The 27,669-nt window shown below is 39.5% G+C and overlaps 2 protein-coding genes across 4 annotated transcripts in view; both read right to left on the minus strand.

The window, feature by feature from the left end:
- LOC148190231 (uncharacterized) overlaps positions 1–11,826 on the minus strand; it is a 30,776-nt gene extending 18,950 nt beyond the window's left edge. The window contains exons 1-3 of the mRNA XM_088089937.1: positions 11,286–11,826; positions 10,750–10,815; positions 7,633–7,749 (exon numbers count right to left, since the gene is read on the minus strand). Of these exons, the coding sequence (XP_087946063.1) occupies positions 7,633–7,749; positions 10,750–10,812 (180 nt within the window). The 5' untranslated portion in view covers positions 10,813–10,815; positions 11,286–11,826. The remainder of the gene's footprint in view (positions 1–7,632; positions 7,750–10,749; positions 10,816–11,285) is intronic.
- Positions 11,827–11,982: 156 nt separating this feature from the next.
- On the minus strand, positions 11,983–27,179 carry rbm6 (RNA binding motif protein 6). 3 transcript variants are annotated; one of them, XM_042507232.2, is made up of 23 exons: positions 27,030–27,179; positions 25,441–25,509; positions 23,036–24,578; positions 22,836–22,925; positions 22,651–22,720; positions 21,695–21,768; positions 17,927–18,001; positions 17,438–17,714; positions 17,159–17,316; positions 16,943–17,043; positions 16,783–16,843; positions 16,602–16,695; positions 16,433–16,491; positions 16,219–16,339; positions 15,835–15,932; positions 14,917–15,273; positions 14,678–14,827; positions 14,494–14,559; positions 13,802–14,029; positions 13,642–13,716; positions 13,456–13,550; positions 12,436–12,487; positions 11,983–12,342 (listed from the first exon to the last, which is right to left on the minus strand). In XM_042507232.2, the coding sequence occupies exons 2-23, from the start codon at positions 25,491–25,493 to the stop codon at positions 12,247–12,249; spliced, it is 3,993 nt and encodes a 1,330-aa protein (XP_042363166.1). In that variant the 5' UTR covers positions 25,494–25,509; positions 27,030–27,179; the 3' UTR covers positions 11,983–12,246. The 3 variants fall into 3 exon arrangements, with proteins under 3 accessions (XP_042363166.1, XP_042363157.1, XP_042363149.1); XM_042507223.2 differs by having other exon boundaries at positions 11,983–12,339; positions 16,602–16,698; XM_042507215.2 differs by having other exon boundaries at positions 16,602–16,698.
- Positions 27,180–27,669: the final 490 nt, after the last annotated feature.

A 27,669-nucleotide genomic window follows, 5' to 3' on the forward strand; every position in this document is an offset into this window, starting at 1 on the left:
ACACACACATTACAGCAGCTCTCTCTTTGCTCTCAAACCCACGCTTCATTCAGGGACGGGCTGCCCTGAATGGCTGTGTTGTCGTCAGTACTCTCTCTCCTGGGAGGTGAAAGTGTCTCAGGTTGAGAGAAGCTTTCTCTGTTATATGTGTGAGCCACTTGACACAGAAAGAGGGGAAATTAAAGGCTGGTAGGTAGATGAAATCATTTTAAACATAAAGCTATTTAGATGTAATTTAAACATACTTACATATGTGTGCATTTTATCTGACATGATCCGGTGCTTTACATGCTCGGTTTAATGCAGTTTGAGGTCTGCGTTTCTAAAAGAGACACAATGATTTATGGCCTCCGTTTGTCACCCACAGGGCCTCAAGCACTTCATCCGAAGACAAATGACATTTACAAGAGACAAAGACTCCTGTTCCTTTCTTATGTACACGCTGACTTTGTTACAGAAAAGGCATTTCTTTCTCTTTTAAATTTTTTAATTACACACAGTAACAGGCAGCAAATAGTAGTCCTGTTTTTTTCTCTCTACATAAACGTTAAACTGATTTGGTTTGAAAACCCCATTACATACAGTAGATAAACACAAATGGAGACTATACCTATCATAGTGAACATCAAGAGGAGACAATAACATTTGCATGTTTCCCACCAGCCCTATCTGTTCTCATTTGTGTTAGTGTGCAGGCAACATTACAGAATGCTATAATCCCTCAAAGCTGACAATCGTGATATGGCTGTTAATGTTGTCACTGTACTGGTTTGTGCCTCCAGGACAATGCATAATTTGTACAGTCATTTTCACTCCAGGAATTGGCTTCCACGCAGGTGATTGGGTTACAACAATGGTGTCATATAAAAAATGCACTGGATGTTGTAAAGCCAAGAGCAGGAATGAAAATATCCTGAAGCCAGCTTAACGGGGATCGAGTTGTAATGTCGAGTGAATGAGAAAAGGCAGCAACACTACGTCTTCATCTGTTTCCCAACACTGTGCTGATAGGTTTATCAGCTGAGGAAAACTAATGTAAACCTACTGCTGATGAAACTAGCCATGTGCTCTCCGGTTCTTTCCACAGATGGAGACGGAGTTGAGGAGAGCTTTTGTTCTGGGGTAAAAAGCTGGTGTTGCGAGTACCTTTCAGCACTCTCTGATTCAGTGCACATTTACAGGGCCCCACTACACAGGTATGGCCCTGTAGGAAGTTTGAAAAGCATGGTAATGTTTCTGTCGTCAGGGGTCTATGAGAGGGATCTGTGTTCCAGCTGTGACAAACTTGCCACGGAAAACGTTCGTGATATCCTGAGAAGTACAGGTACAGCGGCAGCAGGAGATGATCATTCACACTTGTAAGTATTTTGGGGAAGCTGTGTCTGTGAATTTAATGTCAAGGAAAGAAAGTAGTCGAGAGTCAAGGCACCAGAGGAGGAGTGAGGCCTTCTGCTATGTTACCTTCAACCCCCAAGTGTTTTCACCATAATTTTAGCAGTAAGAAAAATCAGGACATACTGGATGGAAAGGGGCTACATTTTACACTCCTGACCTACCAGATGTTGAATGCAAAGAGCTCCAAGTTCATTTCCATGTGGCAAGATATCACAATAGATCAATTCAGGTTTTTAACGTGAAAGAATTTGACCTGTTTGGCAATAAGAACGGTGACAATATTGTAACCCTAGTTCTATAAGCACAGCCCTCTACTGGATTCTACAGAGTGCCCCAGGGATGACATTTTCCAGTAGGCTGACGTAGAAGTTAGCTTTGCCCTAGTTACTTTGTCAAAAATCTATGGGATTTTTCTATTGGATTATTGCAGAAAATAAGCTCTGTGGTGAATGAGTATTTATGATACCTACACATTTTGTACGGCAAGATAATCTAAATGAAATCTACTTTGAAATTTTTGAAGCCTAAATGCAATCACCACAAGTAAAAAGCTAACATTAGGCTATAAAAAAACTACAGTATGGTCACATGACTTAATGTCGCCCCGAACATTAAAGCTGTGAAGCTGTGTACAGAACGGTTTGGCGTCCTGGCATTCTGTAGTCTCATTTAGCCACTTGCTAGCAACCGCCTTTTCGCAAGTAGGGTATTATATGTTGCAGAACAAAACATAAAAGTCTCTTAGGCTTGTGTTAAGCAGAGACCTTATTATTTCAGGCATCTAACAAAAAAAAAAAACATCCAAACAAACCCAGTGAGGTTGAGATGAGGGAATCAGAGGTGCTAAATTCTAACAAATTTCTAGGTTTTGGGACTCATTACTGGGTTTCTCTACCCTCCCTTCATCCACAACCAAACATTCGCTCTGTGACATTTGCAAGAACATAGCTGTCCAATCAGAACTTGCCTACCTGAATATACTCAAAGCCCACAGTATATGTAGGAGCTATATGATGGCATCAGCATCATTCACTCTTTTCAACCAATGGCGTAATAGCATTAGGGCCCCTCACATGGAGGGCTTCACCTGTTCTAGTTGAACTAGAAGTGCCAAAAAAACTGTTCCTCTAATGGCCACTTGAGGCTGGCTCCAAGACAAATTCACTATACACCCCCATGTTAATATGCCTTTAACTTTAACTTTACAGCAGAAATAAACATGTTTACAGCCTATTACAAAAACAGTTTTGGTCTTTAGCTAATTTCAACCCTTAGGCGGCCCTCCAGGCAATCAACACTCTGACCCAAGATAACAACATAGGAAAAACAACCAAATTCTATGGAATTTATTGACATAAGACAAGCAAGCAAGACAATAAAAATCTCAGGCAGAGAGGCAGCAGGATCAGCAGTCCCAACGCTACAAGACTCTCTCCTCTGCTGCTGACAAAGAAGCTTTTGAAAGAGCTCCTTCCCCGTTCAGGTGCAATGTACCTCATTAGGTGATGCACACCTGGGCAGATCTACACAGGGGACAACAGCAAAGAACACATACAGCCATAACACAACACTTATGAAAACTGTTAGGATAGTGATTTTGTTTTTTTATAATTCACCTGTAAACATTTTCTTATTATGCCCATAGTTACGCATATTTTAGTGCCGGCTGCTTAAGTGACAAGCTGTTTGAGGCCTCACCGCAGTCTATGAGTCAGATCCGCTCCTTGTTCATCCACAGCTCCAACCTTCCATCCAAATATGTCACACATCCACCCAGCCACACTGGTAAGTGGGCAACCACCGTCACTTAAGAGAAAAAGGGTGCTGATGGCATCGTACAACTCCTTTAAATTGGGCTCTGCATGTACTTGGGTAGGCACGTCCTGATTGGCCGACTATATTTATGAAAAATTCAGTGGTTAAATATGTGCTTGTCATTCCAGGAGAGTATTACCCACAGAGTCCAGTAAAGATGATTATTCCTCTCAGAGAGAGGTTCCTCAAAATGAAAAATGGACTCTACATGTCAGACAAGATGGTCAGCTAGGTATTTATGTCATTTCTCAAACAGCATAACAAATAACGACAGCATGCTTCGTATTTTCCACAACATCAATACAACAACACACTTTAGCTACAAGCATTAACATGATGCAAAGTTATGAGCTAAGGGATGTACATTGATGCAACTATAGAGGATTAAACTGGATAAAGAGAGAAAATAATACAGGCGCGAGAAGGAGATGATAGTTTGAAAGCAGCTAATATGGTATGAAAATGGACTTTTAGACATGGCCATGCATAATATAGCAGTAATGGCTGATTGCAAGGATGGCTATTTCCACTTCATGTGACTTACAATAATAAACTGAGGCAGGAAAATGACCTGAAATGATGTTTCATCCATATGGCTGCTATGTTAAATTCATCAGATATATTCCCATGGGTTAACATTATTACTGCAAAGTGTTAACAACATTTCTGCCAGGTATTTCTACGCCAAATGAAAGAGCCTTACAAATAAAAATTCAAAATGAAACAGACATGTTGGTTATTACAGACATTCCCTCCTGTTAATATTGACTTAGTATGCGATTGTTTCTTCCCTCATCCTTATGGTCCCTCAGCCTTTTGCTCACTAACCTTATATTACATTAAAAATTTAACAAGCCATTAATAATATACAAGAATAAAAATCTAAATATCTGAGGGCTTGAACTCCTGGGTCATGCTAAATCTTATGGCTGGACAGAACCTGATTCTGGGGAAAAGTTCTACACACCAGCCAATCAATAAGTTTGGTTTTTATTTTTCTTTAGCTCTTTTGCTACTCGAGCACCCAGCTGGCGAGTTAAACATTGAATAACCACACTGACATTTCATGGGCCAGGGGGATGTATGTGCATGTTTTGGAACATGTGTCCAGGAACAAAGCAGTCTGACTGAACAGAGAATTACCAACTTGGAAATATTTTTCATTGCTTTTGTGGAGGGATCATGCTGCTGCCTTCAGGCAAATACAATGCTGTCATATTACACACATGTGGTGAAAGAATCCTCCTGGTCCCCACGCTCAATGCAATTAGCATAAATAGTCATGTATCTAAAATATGCTGATGTCTGATGGGAGGATAAATATGAGAACTGCTGTTTGGCAAGATGCAAGAAGCAAGATATGCACGGGACCCAATCCCAGTCTTTTCAGTCTAATATTTTGTTGTAGCTATATTTTGAAGAAAGAGCTCTTCAACATTCTTTGTAAGTCCAAAGGTTCTCTTCAGAACCCCTGTTAAGCAAGAGTTCTTCAAGGATTGTTGAAAGATCCTCATCCCTGATTATTCAAATGTTTACCAGTGTTTCTAGTGGTATTTTACATGTAGCTGTACCTGAAATTACCTTAATCAATTCACTTTACTTGTTTACTTGTGATAACTTTTACAATCATTTTATGCCATGCAATATCACATAGTCTGCCAAAATTCTTTTTTTAGGGGTACGTGGTACTTGGCAGTTCGGAACTGGTTTTAATTTAGAAGCGAGTTTAGTCTCCAAACCCCGGTGCACCATTGAAACAGTAAAGTAACAACAACATATGCCTCTAATTAGCACCTTTATTTCTAGGAGTGTCACATCCCACAAAGCAATTTAACCATGAAAAGATGTTTAATAAATGTCTATTATATGTCTAGTTTCTTTAGCTGTTTAGATTTATTTGTCTATAGATGTATAGATTTTGGATATACAAAGTTGAAAGGTAAAAGTTTAGTAGACGTCTAGCCTTAGACTAGATTAAAAGAGTAAACAGAATCTGTGTATAAGACAAAAATAAACATTCATCAGGTAAACGTGGTGGTATGCAGTACTTATGTTCATTATTTAAAGGTTTTCATGTATTTTTAAGATATTCAATGATTATTATAAAATATGGTCAAAATTCTATATGTCGCCAATAAATCCTAGTCTACTATAACAGGGCTAAAGCTTAGAGAGTTTGTTTAAATTAGGTCTTTGGATCAGTGGGATAGCATGTGTAAGAAGATAAAGCTGAAGATGGTTGTGACATTACAAAAATACAACTTCTTCCTTGGCTACAGTCACAGGTAAGCTTAGAATTAGCTGAACTATGTATCGGAACAAAGCAAAACTAGCATTAAAACTTACTTTTAACTTAAAATTTCGCATTGTGAATGACAACTGCCAAATATAAAGTGAGGTGAGAAAAATAATCAAGGTCTAAACATTGTCAGATACAGCTATTATATTATTATATGAAAAATGATTCACAGAGCATTCAATCCAACTGCCAAGTGTCATGATGGCTGACATTAAAATGATGCAGAGCAGAGCTTTTAACTTTATGGCAACAGGGTTACACTGCAATTATAACAGTCTGGGTATACTTTACAGATCTTTGACGGCTCTCAGAGGGAGTGTTTACAAAAGCAATGCACAGTTGTAGCAACGTGCACAAGAATTGCTTAGCTGTAAATTGTAATTACATCAGTCAGTCATCTGAGGGATAATTAAATGAGACGACTGAAAATTATAGAAAGCTACAAGAACAGCTATGAGGGGTTTTTTTAGAATCAGAAAAGGCGGAGAGTAGAAGCTAATATTCCAGCTGTCTGTTTTCTGTATTAATATATCACTATCGCTGCTGTCATTTCTCCATCAGTACTGGAGCGCAAAACCATGACATCATTTCCAAATGTTTTGAATGTATATAAAGTTCTCAGTGACAGTCCGCCAGCAGAATTGGTTCTACTGCGAGCAATGGTCCAAACTTAACATAAGCTGTGCTCTGAAGTATGTCCCACGGCTGGCAATCACAAGGACATTTTCAAGATGATGTTATAGATTAGCAATCAATAACAGACATCGTTTTTCAACTTGAACTTGAAAGGATAAGCCAGATGGTGAAAATTGCTCAGACAAGCGTGATTTTCCTACGAGGCTCTGATGGTATAGTCTCTTTTGTTTGCATGGGGGTGACCACAAACACATGCTACTGCTTAAGGGAGTCATTCTACATGGGATGTGTTTTTGATCATTTGTCATAACAGACAAAGAAGAGATTCAAGATAACCACACAGTCATCCAGCATGTACGCATATTGTAAACTAATCCATTTCATCTTTAATACTACATGGATTTAATTTCAGGCAGCTTCTTTAAGGGGCTTCTTTGAAAGGAAAAAACTGGAAAAACTAGGCGATGTCTGGTAAACTGCCTGTCCGTTGGTGTTGATTTAGATGGATGTTCCAAAATATTTTTTTTGGAACTTTTTATTGATGTTTCTTTTTTTTTTAAATAATGCCCTCAAATGGGACCATATAAAAATTACATGTCTAAAAATAAATATTTTTTAAACAAAAAACAACAAAAATAAGCAAACAAAGAAATAAACACTATTCTTCTGTATACAGTTCAATAATTTAAATCAAATAAATATGAAACTGAGATTTACAGAGAAAGGAGGCATTAACAGCAGAGCAGGTTCAACATCTGAAAACGACGACGCTTTGAATGATATTTCGTTATTATAAAATCAATTACAACGACCAATTCTACTTGATGAAAACCCCAAATATGATGTGACTCGACTTCACCTTTGTGTAAAAGTATCCTTAGTATATGCCTCTGGTCCTTACTATATCTCACTTTAGATATAACTCCTAAAAAAATATCAGTGAGTCTGATGGGACATCTAACTCCATAATTCTGTCAATTTCTATTTTAACACTTCTCCAAAACCCCTGAATTACTGTGCAGTCCCCAAAAATATGTCTCCAACACAATGCCACCGACGTTTCTTTCATGACTAAATAATGTAAGAGTATTAAAATATGTGAATTTTAGTTACCAATCAAACCCTTTCCGTAACTGACAATTAATAATATAAAAATGTTCAATGTGTTTTGTCACCATTAAGAGCATTTTTGTTCATCTGCAGCAGCTTGGAGTCAGACCTCCATGAAAAGCAATCAAATGTTTCTCCCTCCTGTTCTCTCGCCTCTGCCTACTGACAGCACATCTCAACATCTGAGAGTCCTGCTGACTGTGTTCGTCTTCTGTCTCGTCCCCAGACTGCTGCTCCAGCTCCACCCGCCTGCTGCTAAGAGCTGTCCAGCTGGGATAATTGGCCCCCCTGTCCACCTTTTTCTGACATTCACGCTGCCTGAAAGCTCTCTGTCACACATGCAGGGGATACTAACACAGCAGCTCTCCGTGCCTTACCTCTCTGTTTGGCCTCTCATCCTCACAGACGAACTGCACATTCATTTTCATTCCATAGACTTTTAGGACTGGGTAATGACGACATCTGTCACTGGGAGCTGGATGTGTCTTTGGGGTCTTGTGACAGAATGGAGAAAAGAGGAATGGAAATTAGTCCATATGAAATAACAGAAAATAGGGAGATTTCTCCTGCAAATACCCCTCTGCTGCCATTTTTGAGAGAAAAAAGGAATTTTCATCTCGTCTCTCGACCAATGACTTTATTTGAAATTTCTGCATCAATCAAGATGCTACAATCTAATATTGTTGACACTGTGCTTCACATTTGTATCTTATAGGCTCTGTAATCTTGGTATCAGAAAATACTGAATGATAATTTGTGCTATAATCTGAAAATTGTATTTCAGTCTTCTGTATGATCAAACAGTTTATTAAACAGTCTAGGACATGAAAAGCATTGTCAATATAGTCCACGATACCCTAAGTCCATGTGAATCTTGGTAATAAATATTCCATTTATATGCAAATACACAGACAGTGTGCCTAAATCTGTTGCTCTGAAAATGTATTCATTTGATTGATGTCGCAGGATAAACTGACCTACATGGAATTAAAATATGTGATCGCTTCATCCTGCCAGCATGACAGACAGTGAAAAAAAAAAAACTGCAAATATGGAAGCAATTTAAAAGGCCTCACAACATCTAAAGATCAAACCTTGGATTTCAAGCAGTCCATTATTTCAAGGACACATGGAAATACAGTGACCGACCACCTACATTTCAGAGAAATAGGCAAAAGTATAATGGTGTTCGTTTGTGGCGGTGTACGAATACATTAATAATTTATATTTTGACAAAAATGTCAGATAGAATCTTATGATTCTAAGGTGGCTATTCTTAAACTTTTATTTTATATGAAACATTTTTTTAAGTAAACAACAACAGGTGATGCTGGCTAATTTGCTGTAACCTGTGGTCTGACGCATGTAACTGAGCAAATACATTATAGAGTTAATATGCAGTAAACATTCATGACTGACAAATATAGATGTTAACTAAAACGTTAGCTTGAACCCTTTTTGGCTCCTGGTAGAACTATTTGTAAAGCGTCCATCTTACAACCCTTTCTGAGGGTTTTACCTTCAATCCAACATAATTCATCATCATTGTGGTTTGCTCTTCGGGTCAAAGGAAAACCTGCTTTTTTTGTTACAGCTGAGAACCAACTTTTCAAGATGTGAAACAATTTTCTTTGATCAAAACACAACACAGCTAAATCAAATGATCAGGTATCACACAGCTTCAGGAGTTCTTAAAGAGCTGATCATTTGAATCAGCTGTGTCGGAGAAGGGAGAGATCTAAAACGTGCAAACAAGTGGTACTTGACAAGAGGTTTGGGTAACACTGGATTAAAACCCAAAACAACAGAAGTGTTTGTAAAGAGCACAGACATATGAACTCAAGATGAACAGAACAAGTTTAAACTCAGTGCAGTACGGTATTACCCTTGACCCATCCTGAAGAGAAGGGCATGATGCAGAGGTTGAATACTTGCTTGCTAATTTACAGAATGTGATTTAGATAAGAGTGAAATAGTAGGTTTCTTTGAATCCACACCACCTTAACAGCAGGCTGGCAGTTTCACCTTTAATTCCACTAATGTTTGTCTGGCTCTGCCCTAAAGACTTTCTACATAAGTAAATGGTATAATTACTTCTGTTTGCTGCTACACAGTTATAAAAACACAAGCCTTTCATATAAATGTGGATTTTATGACTGAAAAGCAAATGCAAAGGCAAGTTGTGTTAGGGTTTCACTGCAAAATATCAGAACCTGCAGATAATAATTGTAGTTTCGTTGCCAACCCACAGAACAGGTTTGTTACCATGTCGCGCTGTATCCTCAGACAAAGAGACTCAATGTACCATCAGTCACTCTGAAAAAATAATGTACACCTCTGCCATTTTTATCAAATGCCAATTGCAAAGAGACAAGACTATGGGGGGGATGAAAGTAAAGTGCCTGCTACCTGTTTGTTGACATACTCAGCCACAATTTTCCCATTAGGTTGTCCAAAAGCAAGCACACAATAGGAGGGGGGATTTCATTCAGATTTAAAGGTGTTGGCTCCGGGTTCTCTGCAGTGTTTGAGTGTTTCTGCTGTTTGTCACTGACTGCAGTTCCTCAGGCTCCCAGGTGTTCTAGTTACTGCTCTCTGAGGAGTTAGTATGTCAGCAGACTAAACCCAAGGCAGTCCTATATACATCGAACCACAGCCATAGTGACAGCAGGGGCTGGTTCCTTCATATCAGTAAAGGTCAGAGTGGAGCCTTTTTGATCTGAATCCTTCAGTGCACAACTGGGAAATATGAAAGCTGAATCCACAATGAACTGAAAATGTGCCAAAGGCAAGACAAGTCTTAACTGTAATCCATGGGACAAAGTCTAAAATGCATACACATGAAAATTATCATGCATTTCTCTTGAACTCGATATATACTAATAACCAAAGCTGATTGAGTTTGCATTCTTCCTTTACATCGACACAAAATAGAACATGGTTGTTTGCTGCCATCTAGTGGACAAGAGATGCACGCACGACAGCAGCAGCATCTTGTTTTACATATTGAACACAATTTAAACACTGAAAAGACAGAAGGGTTTGTCTGTGATTTTTTTGTTTTACTTAAAAATGTTGTATATACAATAGCAATTCAGACCCATGAAAATGAAAATGTTAAAATTGCTTAGTTTTAAAACAAAATACATCTGTGGCCAGCGTGACAGTATAAGACTACAAGAGCAGTTTTTGGGTTGCCTGCCTCTTTTTTATTTATTTTGATTTTCTAACCAATTCTAGCAGTCAGAATCAAGTACCATACTTTACTGGATTCAGAAGGACCTCAAGTTTCTGACTCATTTAAAGTCGCAATTTTACACTTTCTTTGTCTGATATTGAATGAATTTAACAAGAGGTTTTTAAAAAGCCAGTAAAAAATATGTTTTGTTTTCTTTTTTACTTTAAACACAGACAGAACTTCATGAAGTTTTTTTTTAATTTAGAAGGTTGTTATAGGTTTTGGTATTCCAAATAAATTTTGGATGAATTCTCACCTTCTGCAGTGTCTGCAGGATGCATGCTGATGGGGACAGTGGCCAGGGCACCCCCTTTATCATCCTCTGTAATACAATAGAGAAAATAGAAGTAAATGTACAGATATAAATGTGAAGACAATCATTTTCATGCCTTTGTTAGTTATTTTTCCAGTGCATGGATCATCCTACCTCAAAGTCATACACACACACACTAAATGCCCCCTGCCCACACTAGCTAATTTGATGGTATCAGTAACTGAATTGTTATGCAATGCTGTATGCATTGCATAACAACAACGAACTACAAAAAGGCAAGCCTGGTGAAGAAATATGTAAAACACATTGCCTGCAGTATCTTTTCCTGAAATGCATTACTCTAGTGGGTATCGAGATTTTTTTATGCAAGTTTGTTTTGACTTTACATTACAACAAAATTACGGAAAACAGCCATGTATTAGGAGACGCCAAGGACTTATTTTGTCCGTTTTATAGAGAAATAGAAAACAGTAAGTGATTTCCAAACTGTCCAGTTTAAAGTTAGTTATGTTACTCACCTAATATCTCCAAAAGGGACGTTGTCCTGCCTGTCCTCCTGCTGCTGCACCAGCTGTGTGTGCGTGACCATCAGCTGCACCCTTCAGGCCGAAAACACTCATTCCAGCGCCCATTCAACCCTTCGCCTTTATTTTCTCATCTCGATCTTGCTTTTTGCTGTGCTCTGTCTTGTTAAATATGTTATTTTTGGGTATATTTCCATGTAAACAAAGCACACGTACTTAGTCTCGTTTTTCCCACGTGTATGTTTAAATTTCCGGAAAAAAACCACCAAAACCAATGTTGATTGTTGGAGTAAATGACCAACCACGCATGGACTCTGACATTTTCATCCAATCGGGACACAGCCTTCACAACCCTTGCTGTTTGGCTCAGAGGGCTGAAAAACTTAAATTTTTCTGGCGGATCAGAGTTGCAGAATTTGATGATGTACGCAAGCTCACTGCGGAGCCGCCGGATGTGCAAACAGGGCATATGTGATATCAACGGAAAGCTTAGTTTCTTCACTTTAAGTGACTTTATAAAGTATGTTGATAGGATTAGCGGTACAAAAGATATTAAACCTTTTATAAACGGTGGCTATTTTTATAGCCGCGGACAACTAAAAAAAAAAAAAAAAAACCTACCATATTTAATAATTCTACATACAGGCCAAACATAAAACATGGACAAAAATATTCAAATCGACAGCATGAATAATATACACTTTTTATACAACATCAACTGTTAAGGGCATCAAATAATTCCTGATTTTACTCATTGTATCGCAACTCTAACCTTGTGATGTGATTTATACACATCATTTTTCATTTCAGTGTAGAAAAAAAATGTGTTTCTTTAATGTAATAATGTCTCAGGCAGAGAGACAGTAAAAACAGTCACGGGATTTCTCATGCTAAGGTGGGCAAGCATGTCATATTAATAATTCACATATCAAAGTGAGGATGTGTTCAGATGAGATCACTCGAGTTCCTTAAACCGTGCAAACATGGCCTTGCGTACTGCTTGTTTGTAGGTGGCATGGTTCCAAACGACGGGCTCTTTCTTTTTTCTCTGCTAGACAGAACACAAAGTGCAATGAGGGTTTTAATAAACTAACAAGAAACAGCACAAAAAAAAATTAACAGTGAAATAAAGCTTCACACTTACCGGGACAGGTTCAGCTCCTAAACCAGGTCTTTCACTGACTTTACTCGTCTCCCTGAGAATAGACAACAGACGATTAAGGCAAAGATGTCTTCAGTAAAAACCACTTGAATACTTTGTTGTTGTAATTTCAATAACAAATGTTACTTTGGTATTTTTCAGCCTGGATGCTGTTTTCCAATGTTTTGGGTGTCTAAGTGATTCATTGGAACAATTTCTGATATAGGTCCAGTATTTAGCCAGTGTGCTGTACAGTTGTATTGTAACATCATGTTCACATTGTCAGTTTATCCACTAAAAGAGCTTATTTTCACGACTGATTGGCTCAGGTTATTTCAAGTGTCTGACAACATTATGGAAAGGACTCCCTACGGAGGTCGACTTCTTTGTTTAAGAGTAAGATTCTTTTTTGTTTCATCAGAAACAGGCCTGAAATTGCCATCGCCAGCTTCACCAGATTCCATTTAAATTAAAAATAATATTGGTATGTATAGAGCCAGCATATTTTCACATCTCACTGAGTGAATTAAGGGTTTCTTTTAAACAAATTAGAGTTGGTGATTGTTGAAAGAGTGAAAAGATGAACCAACACTGCTTTTGTGAGCTTTATTTTGCTTCTGTCGACTCTGAATGAAGTATGTTGTACAATGATAAGATTACTGTTTATCTAAATGGAGTCTGGCAGTTACAATTTTAGGGCTGTTTATGTTTAAACAAAAAGGATCTCACACTTTACAAAAAGGTCTTTCTCTGTATGCATCATTTTCATAATGTCAAACACTTAAAATAATAAACTGAGGTTGTCAGAGGCAAAAGAAGCACTTTTAGAGGACCTACATGACACAGCGCTATTGCCCAAGTGGTTAAATTGCAGCCTGTTTCGTGGCTGCTGGCTGCAGCACTTTTGCTCAATACTGGACCAATTTGAAAAACTGATGTCTCCATTAGTCACTTAGACACAAAATCGTGGAAAAATAGGGTTCAGGTTGAAAATACCCAAAGTTACCCTTAAAGCACACAAACCTGGAGCTCCCAGCCCAGGTGTTATGATGCTGCTGTGGCTGTTGGTGTTTTCTTCTTTTCTGCTCAGGCGACCTGGTAGGTTCTCTGGCACTTAGCTGTGAACAACACATTCCACCTTTATTAATCAACCCACAACCTGATAAGTCTTCTCAGCATATTTTCCCCAACCCATTGAATTTCACTTACTTCTTTTTCCTGGTTCTCAAGTGCCTCTAGCTCCTTCTTTGACCTCTTGATCTTTAGATGGATCTCCATATTTTGCTGTTGAGACAATTATTAAGTATTAGAGGCTGTATTTTTAAGATCACTGTCAACTTTTGTTCATACAGAGATTAATAAGTTGTACTTTGTGCAGGTCGGAGAGCTGCTGATGGCGGATCAGAGCGTCCTTGTTGGGGAACTGTCTCCGACACAGCAGGCAGGCCATCTTTTTCCAGTCTGTCAGCTTGCTGTCCTTGTCTTCAGGCTGGCCACCCTGACTGCTTTTAGCTGCATCCTCCTTATCTTCTTCCACCTCTTCATCACTGCCAGCTGCATAGTCCGATGCCAGCATTCCCAGGGAGCCCATTGGACGCTGGGGAAGTTAAACAGGCAAATGTTAAAAACAACAACATTTTTCCAGTTGCCAAATATCTTAGTGTGATCGCTTCATTTCTGGCATAATATTGTCATTGTGTGGAATGGAAGATGTGAGCACATCTCTAATGAGATCGACCACAAACCTTATCCCTGCACCCTCTAATCTGCAGCATTTCCTTTACTCACTGTCATCCAGTGTTTGAAGAAGTGTTTATCTTTACCAGGATCTAGTCTTAACTTTAAGGGTAAACTTTTAGAAAACCTCAATATTCTAAGAATTTTCTTAGAACTGTCATTAGTAGCAACATTTTGGACTATGAAGTTTTGTGAATACAGCCCCTGGTCTATCAACTTTTGCATTTCTTTTTTAAATTTAGTGCTCTGAACAAAGTTAACGGGTGAGTAAGAAAAGCCACACATCATAAGGTCACAAAATGTGGTTAAAATGAGGATTCTTACCTTTGACTTTTCATCTTTCTTAGGAGGAGCAAGGGGCTTCTTAAAAAGATCATCTGCACCTGATATCTAAGAATATAGACAAAGGACAGGGCCAAAAATGATTATAAGATACAATAAATTAATACCTCCCTCCCTAAAAAGCAATGCACAGAATAGATGCGGTTGACGGAGGCGAGTCTCTCACCTTCCTCTCAAAGATGGCAAAACCAGCATCAGCTGACTTGGACTGCCTCCTTTCATCGTCCCCTCCGGTCTTCAGCAGCGGTGATGCAGAGCGGACGCTTTCCTTTTGTCGATTCTGAATCTTTGCCCAGCGCTCCATATCTTTCATGATCTGCAAGCAGCAGCAAATGTCTTAACAATCACCCCCTTAAACAACCGTGTTTCACATTTTGTGCACTGTTATTGTAATCAAAGTTCTACCTTGACAGCAGCAAGACTTCTTGGCTTTTCCTCTTTGTTATCCTTCTCTTTCTCCTTTTTAGCAGAGTCTTCCTCGTCTTTCTTTTCAGGAGCTGCTGAAGAAGTTTGGACAGGCTCCAGAGCAGAGGCAGCATCAGGAATGGGATCTTGGGCCAGAGCTGCTGCTGTGTTGGTAGACCCTGATACCTTCTTCATTTCCAAAGGAGCATCTGCTGCTGGGTTGGAAAGAATAGCCTGGTCTTCAGCAGTCATGGGCATAGGTTGAGTCGCTGCAGGGTTCCCTCCTGGAACTGGGATGTAGGTCTTTGATGTAGCATCCCAGTACAGGTAATCTTGGGTTTGAGCATTGTAGAAATACTACACACAAAACATTAGGGGAAAAAAGGAGGAATGAAAGCTTAATGAAAAGCACAACCAATCATTTAAGAATTATTTATGGTGGCTACAGGCTGTCTAGTTGGTGCATATGTAGCGGAAACTGCAGTTTATGTCCTCTCATTAAGATATCAGTCAAAACCCAGATTATTATGATAACACAGTGGCTTCTTTATAAGGATTTCGGTTAATATTTTCCTCTTCCATGCTGCAGGACATTTATAAGTCTTCAGACTGTGACACAGTTAAGGAACAGCTCTTTAGTGCCTTTGAAATTAAAAAAAGAGAGATTCATTCAGTGTTCATCTATAAATAAGATATCTAAAATTATATAGAAAGTGTACTGGTCAATAAATGTGCATATTATAGGACACAGTTACTTCTGTATAAATATGTTTAAGCTCTACATTATCTTATATTCTCTGGTTTGTTACTGACTGCAGTACATACCAAACATTACCAAACCTGTTTCCCCATAGTTACTTTTTTTCCTAATCATAGGCCAGAAGAAGCCAGGACCACTGTGCTATCTTGTATTCTCACCCTTGAGTTGGGGTCATAGTACAGGGTCGTCTCTGGGTCGTAGTAGAAGCCTGACGTCGAATCGTACAAGTAGTTGGTGATGTCTGGAACCTCAGGGCCTGGAAGAATTAGGACATGACATTTACATGACATTTATTCATGTTGCAGACGCTCTTGCCAAGAGCAATGTACAAATAAGGTAAAATCCAAGCCAGAATAGATCAAACAGTCTTCAAGAAGAAGTGCCTTGACATTCAGTTCAACAAATATTCTCTAAATACGTCACCATTTTATATCCGTGAAAGTGCAACACAGCTTTACTGGACTAATTTACTACAATGTGGGAACGATAGACACAACATTACTAATTCTTTTTTGGATTTTAATGCTTGATTTGTTTCTTACCATAGACATAGGGCTGTGATCCGTCTGCGGCAACTGCCATCCCAGCTGATTCTGTGGGCACATGGGGTCCACCAGCCTGGTACAATGGATCAACAGCTGGAGTCTCACCATAGCCAACTCCCTATAAGGCATTAAAGCAGGCATACAGGTTACTACTCAGATTTGAGACAAGATATCTATCTAAAAAGCTTTTGCTTTTCACTTTGTAACTAACCTGTACCATGCTGTGGTCTGATGACAGAGCAGGGTTTGTGCTGACTGTCGTCAAATCACCTGTTGGAAAGAAATGTGAGACTGCTTAGGACAGTTTGATGTTCATGCTTAGTAAGAATAAACAGTGTTTAGGGCACAATATACCAGAATGTGTGCTGCTTGAGTCTCACCTTGCATTATAGCAGAGGCACCAGCTGGTGGCTGTAGAGGTTGTAAGTACTGTGGAGGTTGAGGGTATTGCTGCTGCGGCTGCTGCTGCGGTGGCTGCTGCAGTACCAGGGGAAAAAACACAAGTCATCCACTTTTTAAAAAAATATTTTGTTATACAACACAATTAAGACTTCAACTTACCACCATCATGCTAGGCTCAGGTGGATACCCGAGGATGGAACTGTTTGGTTTATCGTCTTTCCTGACAGTGAAACAGACAGAAAATCATCAGGTCAAAATGAGATGATATTGGTCTCCTAGACATTGCCACTCTGAAAATCCTTGCAAAAGGCTGACTTACTTTTGGTTCTTCAGAGGTCTTGCAACCTCAGCATAAACTCTGACTCCATCAATATAAAGGGGTCTGGGTTTAGTGAGGAGCTCAACCAGGCGTGTCACTTGCTGCAAAAGAAGACACAATGCTAAGTGCTGGAAACTCACAGGGAAAAGCCGCAGTCACAAACTCTGATAAGACATGAAATTAACAGCAAACTCTGTGCATTTATATTTGAGGTACCTCGTGAGAGTCCATGTCAACAAAGCAGAAGCACTTGACTCCTGGCGGCTTGGCCTTGACTAGGCGAACGTTTCTTTCATCCAGATATGCAAAGGGATCCAAGGCTTTCAGAATCATACTGACTGTGGTGGTGGGCTTCACATTTTTTATAATCATGGCTGTAAAGTGACACAAGGAATGTGTTGTTTACCTGATTTGGTTACAATAGCACATACCAAATATATCCAAGGATTGTTATGTTATGCTGCAGAGAAAACCCAGAAGCTTCAGTCAACCTACTTTTGCTGTTTGTAAAGACGGAGAGAGGATGAGAGTGATTGCGGTTGGCCAAAGACTCTGCCTGCTGCTCCGTTTCTTGCTGTTGGAGCTGTTGGTCTACCTGCTGTTGCCAGGCCTCGGGAGTCAGGTCAGAGCTACGCTGCCACTGGTTGTGGGACAATGGGTCCATAGGGCCTTTTGGTTTGGATCCATTTAGATTAGTCTTTAATTGCTCTAAAGGCTCATCTTGTCTGGGCAACGGGGGCTCCTGGAGTTGAGGTACTTTGTGATCTGATTCCTAATTCAAAGAGAAAGGTGGAAGTAAGACTTCATTACTTAAACTAGAATGAAGCTTTGACCAAAAAATTCTAATCAGTTCATCACTTAGTCCAAGTGGAAAATTTTGCCAAATATGTAGACATTGCCTCAAGGTGTCCTTGAGATACTGCGTCTGAGAATGAGGCGGACGTAACATCACACTGATAGATACATTTCTTTTACTATACTCACATGAACACTTCTTTCACACTCATCTGGCTGAATGTACTTCATGGTTGTTGTTCTAGTGCCAACCTTTAGGGATCCCTGAAAAAAGAACACACAATCAATCAGCATCATATGACGTAGGTGACTAATATAAAATCAATGACACCCAACATGCACTGTGGCAAGTTTAGCCCTCTTCTTCACTGCCGAGGATAACACCGGCAAACACTTATGCTGGTGAGCAAAGCCCAGATCGAGGATCATGCTTCACACAGCCAGCTCGCCCCACACTATACTAAATAGTTTGAAGTTTAAAATTACATTAGGGTTGCAGCTAAATTATTTTCAGTATCAACTAATCTGCCGACTACTGAAAATTAGTAAAGTAATCATTTGGTCCTGAAAAAAAAGGTAAAAGTGGCCATCACAGTTTCCTATGGCCCTGGGTGATATCTTCTAATTGCAGATATGCAGTTTACAACATCAAAATCCAAACAAAAGCAGCAAATCCACACAACTTAAAAGCAGAAACCAGGATATGTTTGGCATTGTTGCTTGAAGGTGCTGATATCTGTCCACAGCATAATCCAAACAACAGAACTTCATAGTGTCACATGAGAACCATGCTCTCAGTAGTTTAAGTGTACAAACCAAACTATGCCATTGTAAAAAAAAAAAAAACATTTCCAACTCTAGACTGCATTCAGATGAGAAATAAGCTGTTTGAAAGGGAAGCTCATGGCACATCTAAACATACTTAGCAAAATGGGTAGCACTGTGTTAAACATCCAATATTCCGATGTTGGGCGTGTATCTCAAGGCTGTCTTTAAATCCAGTGGTTGATTACAGAGACTACCTCATTCGCACCGAGGTAACCACTAAAACAATACATCGAGTCAAACCATAGAGCACAAAGCAAAAGCAAATCTTTACCACTCTGGATAGCTTCTAAGTGGCTCTTGCAACTGATATTAAAGTTACTGACCATGCATCTGTCTGCATCATATAGTTTTCATCCTGAGATACCACAAGCTGCAGAATGCCGGCCAAAAGCAACCAAATGCTCCAATAATAGCGACAGTAGGGCCAAACGATAAACTACACTGAGCTGATGGGCTACTCTATAGTCTTCCAGACATCATCAAAGCACATGAATCCTGGCCAGTGTTGAAGACTTTGTCCATTGTGTCAAGAAGCAAACTAAATTCTCAAAAATGCTCAGAGCAATTAAAAGAAAGTAGAAATCATGGTGCTCAAAGTTCACTGATGATGAGTTCAACACCACCAAGAGGACATAGACTCACACAAGACTGAAAATGCCTTGAACTGGTGAAAGAATTTTGCCACATAAGGACTGCCGCAGACAGCTAAAGATGATAAGAAAAGAGTCTGCAGGCACACGGGCACCTTTGTAAGGCTGTAATGCTGATTGTGAAGAAAACAAAACTGTTAAATAGATAAAATGTAAAGTAGAAAAGCCAAAGAATCAGACAAATTTAAAGTTTGACTTGAAGGCGCTAAATGAAAAGTTAGGGGATCACCAAAGAGCACAAAGACCACAAATTTCTGGATCAAAACAAGAAGAGAAAGATTATCCATCCAACAGTTGTTGAGAAATTTCATCCTGAACCACAAATTCAACCTCATGGTGGTGCTAGAGGAAAACTCAGGGATCATCGAAGGCATTAAAATTCATCCTCTGGGAATCGTGGATGTCTGCATCGAAATATGTGGCTATCCATTGCGTAGATGTAGAGATACTTCACCAGATAAGTCAAGGGGATAACCAAAGTTGTTTCATCCTTCAGAAACCAAAAATGTCAACCTCATAAGAGCACCAGAGAAAAGTCAGGGGATTCCCAAAACCAGTAGGCTTCATCCTTCCAAGGAACACAGTTAGTTGTACAAAATGTCACTGCAATGCATCCAATAATTGATAGTTGACATATTTCAGTTTGCACCTAAGTGGTGGACCAGCCCACTCACAAAATGGCCTACAAAGTCATCCATAGAGCCACTGGCATAGCTAAAAAAAAACCAAAGGCAACGCAGACCCAGTAGTGATCACTACAATGCTTTACCTGTCCTAAAATTCTTATTTAAAAAACAAAACAAAAACATTTATTCTCATAAATGGTCATTTTCTCGCGATAAATCTAGCAAACGTTGTACGAACAGTTTAACCGTAACTGCATGGTTCTAAGCAATAAGGTCATGCTAAGACTAATTTCACCCTGTGTAAAAAAAGAACTGCAACCTTCTCAATTATTTGATTGCGGCCAGTCTGGCAACATAGCACGGGGGGTGGCGCAATCAAGTCTGCTGGACCCCAGAGCAGCATCCTCCTGCAAGGTGCAGTGTTCGCTAGTCAATTCCGCACACATTCCTGGTAGATTACACTGAGATTCAACATACTACTTCAGCTGTTTACATTGCAAACATCATCAGTAAGGAACAAATACCTGCCCCCCCACAACGGTTTGGGGGGCAGTATTTTGGTCGGTTTGAAGGGGAGGTTGGTCTGAATGTTCACTAAGGCGCGCTCACTAAGGCATTGGTAAGTAAAGTGTTCAAATCTGCAGCTGCTTCCTTGACAACAAAAAACTTCTTTAATGGTAGAGCAAAGCAAAACGGAAACCAACGGAAACCAGACACAAAGACTTCAAAGTGCTCCAAGTGGTACAAATTCCTTCCATCTTCTTCGTTGCAAAGGCAAAATCACAACAAAGGACATGGTGGCTTCGCACAGTACTTTCATTGCCAATAATTAAGTCTTCCTATAATTATCATAAAATTAAAGATGCATAACCTCTCAACTGTTAGACAATCCCACGGAGGGACAGATGTTTTCCCCCAAACATCTGTATTTTCTGGTTAACTCCATTCCAGAGTTGTGCGCTTGGGGGTTGAAATTTGAAGACTTATGACCAGTAGAGCTGGTAAACAATGGGAGGGAAACCTAGTGTATGTATATACTGTATGTGTACATACTAAATTATTTAACATATTCTGTAAATCAGTGGTTACCAACTGGTGGGTTGCTGTCCAAAAGTGGGTTGCAGGTCCATCCTGAATGGAACGCAAGTGACTCCAGAACGTGTCAAGTTCTTAAGAAACACACTTAATTTCGAATTTCTGGCACAGGGCTTTTACTTTGAAGTGCTATTTCTTGCTACTAAGCAACTATTTTATTGCCCTGTTTTGGAATTATCTGGCCAATTAACATTCTGTACCTTTGCAATGTTTTCATGCCACTGATCTTGAAAAAATAATATGTTTTTTTGGGTTGCAATGCTATTTTTTTTACTAAGTTTTAAGTATGTGCTTTGTTATGTATTGTGCTTTATTCTTGCTATATGTTTTATTTAACTGTGTTCTAGCCCGCATGTTGAATACATTTTGTGAAATTAAACTTGGATTAACTTGGAAACTTGGAAAATGGACAAACTCTGGACCCCGTTGCTGGACCAGTTGGGAACCACAATTCTAAATCTTTTGGGCGTTTAACAGGTAGCCCAACCTGACGTACAATTACGGCTTTGTAGATACGTACTTATGATTTAATTTATGTTTAATTTTAAATTTAATATTATTTAACTGTTGAGGGCTGAAATATCAGCATCTAAAAATGTCAAATAATGACACTCTGGTCTCCTTAACCAAAGTTAGCTCACTAAAAAGTAAAGCAACCCCTTCCCAGGTTCTCTCCCTCCCGTCTACTAAATGCCCTCTCCACCCCTCATAATCCTGATGGGAGAGACGGCCTTCGTAGAGTGACGAGGATGGGCCACCTTGTTGGACTCCATGAAGCGGACTGCATCCTCGAGGTTTAAAAACTCCACATAGGCCGTATCGTAGCTGTAACCTGGGGACAGCATTTGAAATACAGATGGGTTTTAGTTAGTCAATGCCAGTAATGACAGTCACCCACTAAAACACAAAGACAGCAGTTCGTGAATACATCGAGATCAGTGTGAGCGAATTCCTACACCTTTACTGACACATACCTTTTCAGGAAAACACACATTTTGTTTATGCTTTGCTCTATTCAGTCTTTTGATGTCATATCAGTCTGTGTCTCTTAAAGCTTGGCTTTACAAAGCCTTTCCGGGCAGATATTCCAAACCAGTGGCAGTGAACAACTACGTGGTGTGCACAGTGGAGACAGAAAGTTTACCAGTCATGTTTATATCACATCTATAGACACCTAATGTCTTTGTTCGATGAAGATTTTGATGTATTCATGCAAAATTTGCAGCCTTTGTGGCATAATAATCTTCAGAAAAAGGCTTGGCATCATCGATATCCATGTCTACAGCGATCCACTGTGGAAAAGTCTCTAAAGGAGATCAACGGGATGAAAAAAGCGCTAACAAAACAGTCTCCATTTCAGGTTTGCGGACACTCTTGTTTCAGTATGGATAAAGTGTCACAGCGACACATTCAGTGAGTCACTTGTCACAGATCTTTTGTAACTGACACCCTTCAAAGCTCCTAATACTGAAACCTTGGTAAGTCCTCTTAACCCTGCAAATGACCCGACATCCTCAGACATAAAAAAAAAGATGGCATAATAGGACTCCCATTCCTTCTTTTTTGAGCAAGTTCACACAGACCACCAACAACAAAAGCAACCAACGTGAAAAAGAAAGAATGCGGCGTTTCGAATGTCGTAAAAGCGAAATGTCGAGGGACATGTTAGCGATCGACTGCCCCAAACGGTTCCACAAAGAAACTTAATTCTTACCTGGCACCACATTTTTGATTTTCATCCCCTGCATTGGCACACCATCACGGACTGCAAAGGCACCAAGAATCTGCAAAAGAAAGGGTTAAAAACAAGTGAGTCATCCATGTAAACGAAAACAGACACAGTCTAAAAAAATTGTATAACTGTTGACACATTATGTTGATTTTCTGTTTGATTATTACCTGCTCCATTGTGGCTGTCTTTGGGATGCCAATTATGGATATTGTGTTGGAAACTTTGTCCTCCACTGATGCATTCCTGTAGTCCTGATCCTTTGACAGTAATTTTGATTTAAATTCGGGTTATGAAACATCAAAACGTTATGATAAATGCAAATAATTTCTTGAGAAATACACCAGCAACAAATTAAAAATGCACATACCTGAGAACCAGACTCACTAAATTTTGAGGGTGTGATTGGTTTAGACTCTTTGATGAGTTTCTCTGGTGCATGAAGTGCATCCCGCTTGTAGTCAAAAGCCCTCCCGGACCCTGTTCTGTAATCGATGTCCCTGTAGTCTTGGTCTCTCGCCTGTCCACTGCTACTGCTTTCGAAATCACGGTCCACCCCCATCTTAGCCCTGGCAGGTCCTTGATTGTGTGGGATATCTTTCAGCCCTTTAAAACAATCATTTGGCTCCTGAATCGCAGGTGAGGGCTGATTCTTCTCTTGATGGTAAGGAGGCCTGTCGTCACGATTTGATTTATTCTGGCTGTGCTTCGGGTTCCTTTCTCCAAGCCAATGTTTACTCTCATTTTCTCTCCCTAGAGGGCCAGTGAGGGGACCTATATCTGGGTGTGGATGGTCTTGTTGAGCTTTGCTGGCAATTGGTGGTAGATTCATAGCTGGAAAGCAATCATCACGTGGAAAGCTGACATCTTTGCCTGGGAAGTCAACAGATGGCCTGTCCCTTTCCTGAAATGGTGGTGGATCTCTGACATTCATGTCTCTGCCAAAATCCACAGGAAAGCTAGGTTTGGGTACACCTCCCATGCCTTTACCCATGTCTAAGTAAGGGTTCTTGTCCTTTCGACGGTTCTTCCATTCCTCTGCAAGAGTCATCTCCTCACCACTTCGATAATCCATAAGGGGGCTGCCACTTAGGTCTGGATATTCTCTTTCTCTGAGTGGGTCTTCTGCACCCATAAATTCTGATCTTGGTGGGCCAGCAACATCTGGAGGCATGTCTGGTCTTGCCCTGTCCACCAGAGGACCATCACTGTTTCCAAATCTTAAGGGTGATCGATCCCTACCTCTAAATTCAGCTGATGGACCAAGACGATTTCTGAAATCCATGTCAGAATCAAATCCCCCTCTTGTATTGAAAGGCGGTCCTCCTCTTCTGTCAGTGTCCATCATTCTCCTTTCACGTGGCGGTAAGTCCACATCATAGCCATCAGAGTCACCCATGCCCATTGGGGGCCTGTCCCGCATGTCCCTAAATCCATCATTTCGTTCCATTCGGTCCATGGGAAACTCTCTTCTTCCATCCATATTTGGATGGTTGTACGGTGGCATGTCAAAGTGAAATGACTCTCTGTCCCTCATGTCCATAAATCTGCTGTTTGGTTCCCGTGGTGGCATACCCCTCCCCCCCATGTCTACTGAGTTCCTTCCTGGTCCCGGGAAGCCAGGAGAATTCATTAGTTTGTCTCTGATGGAAACATCATAGTGCCTTCTAAGACTGAAGTCTGGCTCTTCTCCAGGTCGGCAAAAATCTCTCTGGTCTCTACCTCGCATATCACGCGGGTCCATATCACGTCCCCTCATTGGTGGCCCATCCATCCTTCTCATGTCCATAGGTGGCAGATCTAGAGGTCTTGGGCCCATATGACCCATTGGACCCATGTTCATCCCATCTCTACCTCTATAATCAGGCATGGGACGATCTCTGCCGCCAAACATTTCTCCACGATGATCACCACTGGAATATACATCAACATGTTAGGCTACTAATTTGTTTGAAACGCACATATCCGATGAAGATAGCTTACAACAAAGTGTAATAGACAGGAAAAATTGAGTTCAATTTCAAAATTGCTTAGCCAATCACCATAAAGTCTTACAGAAGGGGTGGACAAACGGGTAATAGATATTGTGAGCCTAAAGAAATGTGTCTGGTATCAGAGATCTTGTCATAAAGTGAATAAGATAACATAAGCTAAAACCTTGATTAACCCCAAATGGGGAAATTTGATTAAAAACAAATGGAGGGAGCAGTCGAATGCAGACTTGCGAGAAAATGCTTTATGCCAAATATGTACATAAATACAGGCACTCTATGGTTTAAAAATGTCATGCATCAGCATATGGGCCTGTAGAATAGAATAGAATTACTTTATTAATCCTGTGAGGGAAATTGTTTTGTTACAGTAGCAAATAAGAGAGCAGCATCTGAATAAAATAGTTGTTAAAAATGTGAAATAATGCAAATATACATACAAAGGAAGGCACTTAACATAGAATAAAATAGAGAATAAAATAAAATAACAATAACAAGAAAGATATGTACAGTATATACTGAGAACAAACAAACAAAAAAGTCAAAAAGATTAAAAAAAAACAATAAAAAAGAAAAAATGTACAAATAGGTGTGCAAAAAGTGAAGATGTAACATATAGTATTATGTTAGTACATATACTGTAATACCAGATATTAACCATACTGAAAACCCCTAACAAACAGCATTAGACACAAAGTGCAGTTACTTAAAAATATTTTTAATTCTTACTATCAAGTTGAAATTCTTTTAAATTAATGCCTATGACTGAATGACGCTTTTTTACCGAAAGGGTGGTCCTCCTCGTGGTCCTTGCCCTGGTCCTGGTCCATCCCACATGTTTGTGTCTTAGTATCTAAAAGCAAAAAATTGAAGGTTTGTATGATTTTATTAGGGTAGATGAATGCACCACTGGCATGGGCAGGTATATCCAATAATGTACTAATTAACAAACACTTAGTATTGGTGTTTTTAAGCATATTATTTATTAATATGGCAAATACAATTAAGCTTTTGGTTGCATACTACAATACTAAAATAAATTGCTTTTTCAGTCCACTTGATACATTTTGCAGCAATAAAAATGATTAAATAGGGATTACTAGACCAAAGACTTTTTAAAAATCTTATCAGACAAACTGATTCTGACAAACATTTCCTTTTGGGAAATAATTTGCAGATGAAACACATGTAAGAAATATATGTTGCAATTAATTGTATTGTAATTCTCAGCACATGTCATATTTCCTTTTCATTTATTTTAATCATTAGGGCAGTACACATTAATCTACATTTCTGTAAATGTTCCAGTGTTCGCCATCAAGCTAATTTTCAACTGTAGTCCTTTGGCAAGATGTTTTGAAACCTATGAAGTGATAAAATTCGCATAACAAGGGCAACAGGACATCACAAAAACAGCAACAGCTACAACAGGAACTCCCAAGCCATGCGAAGCAACATTAAACAGCACACCACCAGCACAAAACAACATAAAGCATTTTAGCAAAAACTAGCCATGCACTTAAAATCAAGTTGTGATTTACGTATTGCGATAATATTGTATTGATGGGGCCTTTGGGGACTGCCACCCCTAAGAAATGGACTTTGACCGCACGGTGCGAAAATAGAGTGATCAGAAATCCATGAGCCCATGGCCACATAAAATTAAATCTGTACAGCATACCACACCCTGTGACCAGATAATAAAAAGCTCCCGGACCAAAGACAACAAAACATCCTCAAGAAGAACAACAGAGGTATGATCTATCTTTAAGGCCCAATAGACATGCAATAATGCCGTATGTACCCTTACAGGGTGGAACAACGTAAAATCACAACATAGACAATCAGGATGACGAATGATACAAATACAGGCGAACTGAGGACAAATTCAAAAGTTATCTTTTGTATGTTGTTGGGTCTAATTTCGGTGCTACAGTGATGATACTTAAAAGACGGCTGTATACGTCAATCCGAGAGCTAACAACACTGGGTGGTGTGATTGCTAATGCTAGCCCACTGAAGAGTAGCCAGCTGCTTACTGCTATCACTAGGCCCCCCAAATCTACGCCACAACATAAACAAACGGCGTGGATGTTAGAGTGCAATAAACAACCTAAAATAAGGAAACTAGCGCTTTGTGACGACAATGTTAGCGTGACTAAAGTAGCGAGCGGAAGCCTTGTAACAAACGCTAGCCCAGCGAAGACCATTCACAGGGTGACGCTATCTGAGCTAACTTGGCTAATCTGCGTTAGCTTGCGGCTGAGCGGCAGCATCCTTGACACACACAACACTCCAGCGGCTGTAACGTTAACATGCATTTAACTGTTATCTCGTTCAGTTTTATATTGTTTATTCATATATAACACCCACCTTGCTAGCTCTTTGAGCTCTGTGTCGATATTGCGGAGGTTTGTCGCCCAGGTCGTCGATGGTTTTAACCGACGGACTGGTAACAAATGGAGACAGACGTCCTATTTCTTCTTCTGCAGTTGCTGCAGCGGAGACGAGCCGTCTTCTTCTTCGTTGCATTTCTGACATACATGCAAGTAGACGCACAATGGCAAGTTGCTGCCACTCAGCGGTTGTTAAATGCAACTACTGGCATCTTTCTCAAATATTTTTATTTTATTTTATTGATTTTACACCAGTGCTGTGAACATTGTGCAAAGGCATATCTTGGTATCTATATCCATATCATATAAGACTTTTGATTTGATTTAATTTGATTTGATTTATTTCAAATATGTTAAAAGGGAAATAGAGAACTGATGATATAAAAGCAGACGGACCAAAAAAAAGTAATGCAGACAGTGAAGCAATTAAAGCAAAAGAAATGGTCAAACACATGATGATTAGTATTAATTAACTAGCTTCCTTATTCATTTTAACGTATATTATAATTAATTAAATGTATACATACATCCACATACTCAAAATTAAATATCTACTACTTTTCATTATTATTTACAGCAAAAAGAGGAAGATAAACTATGAAAACAATAAATATTAA

This window comes from Plectropomus leopardus, chromosome 2 (assembly GCF_026936395.1).
Source record: "Plectropomus leopardus strain MGB_pleo_1.0 chromosome 2, ASM2693639v1, whole genome shotgun sequence".
In the NCBI taxonomy this organism is placed as follows: Eukaryota; Metazoa; Chordata; class Actinopteri; order Perciformes; family Serranidae; genus Plectropomus; species Plectropomus leopardus.

Excerpts from the sequence above, each read along its gene's own strand:
- rbm6 (XM_042507215.2), bottom strand. The coding sequence starts at position 25,493 with ATGTGGGATGGACCAGGACCAGGGCAAGGACCACGAGGAGGACCACCC. Across the intron at positions 22,926-23,035 it reads TTAGTGAGTCTGGTTCTCAG|GATCAGGACTACAGGAATGC; the intron begins GTATGTGCATTT and ends TTACTGTCAAAG. Across the intron at positions 16,844-16,942 it reads AGACCTCTGAAGAACCAAAA|GAAAGACGATAAACCAAACA; the intron begins GTAAGTCAGCCT and ends TTTCACTGTCAG.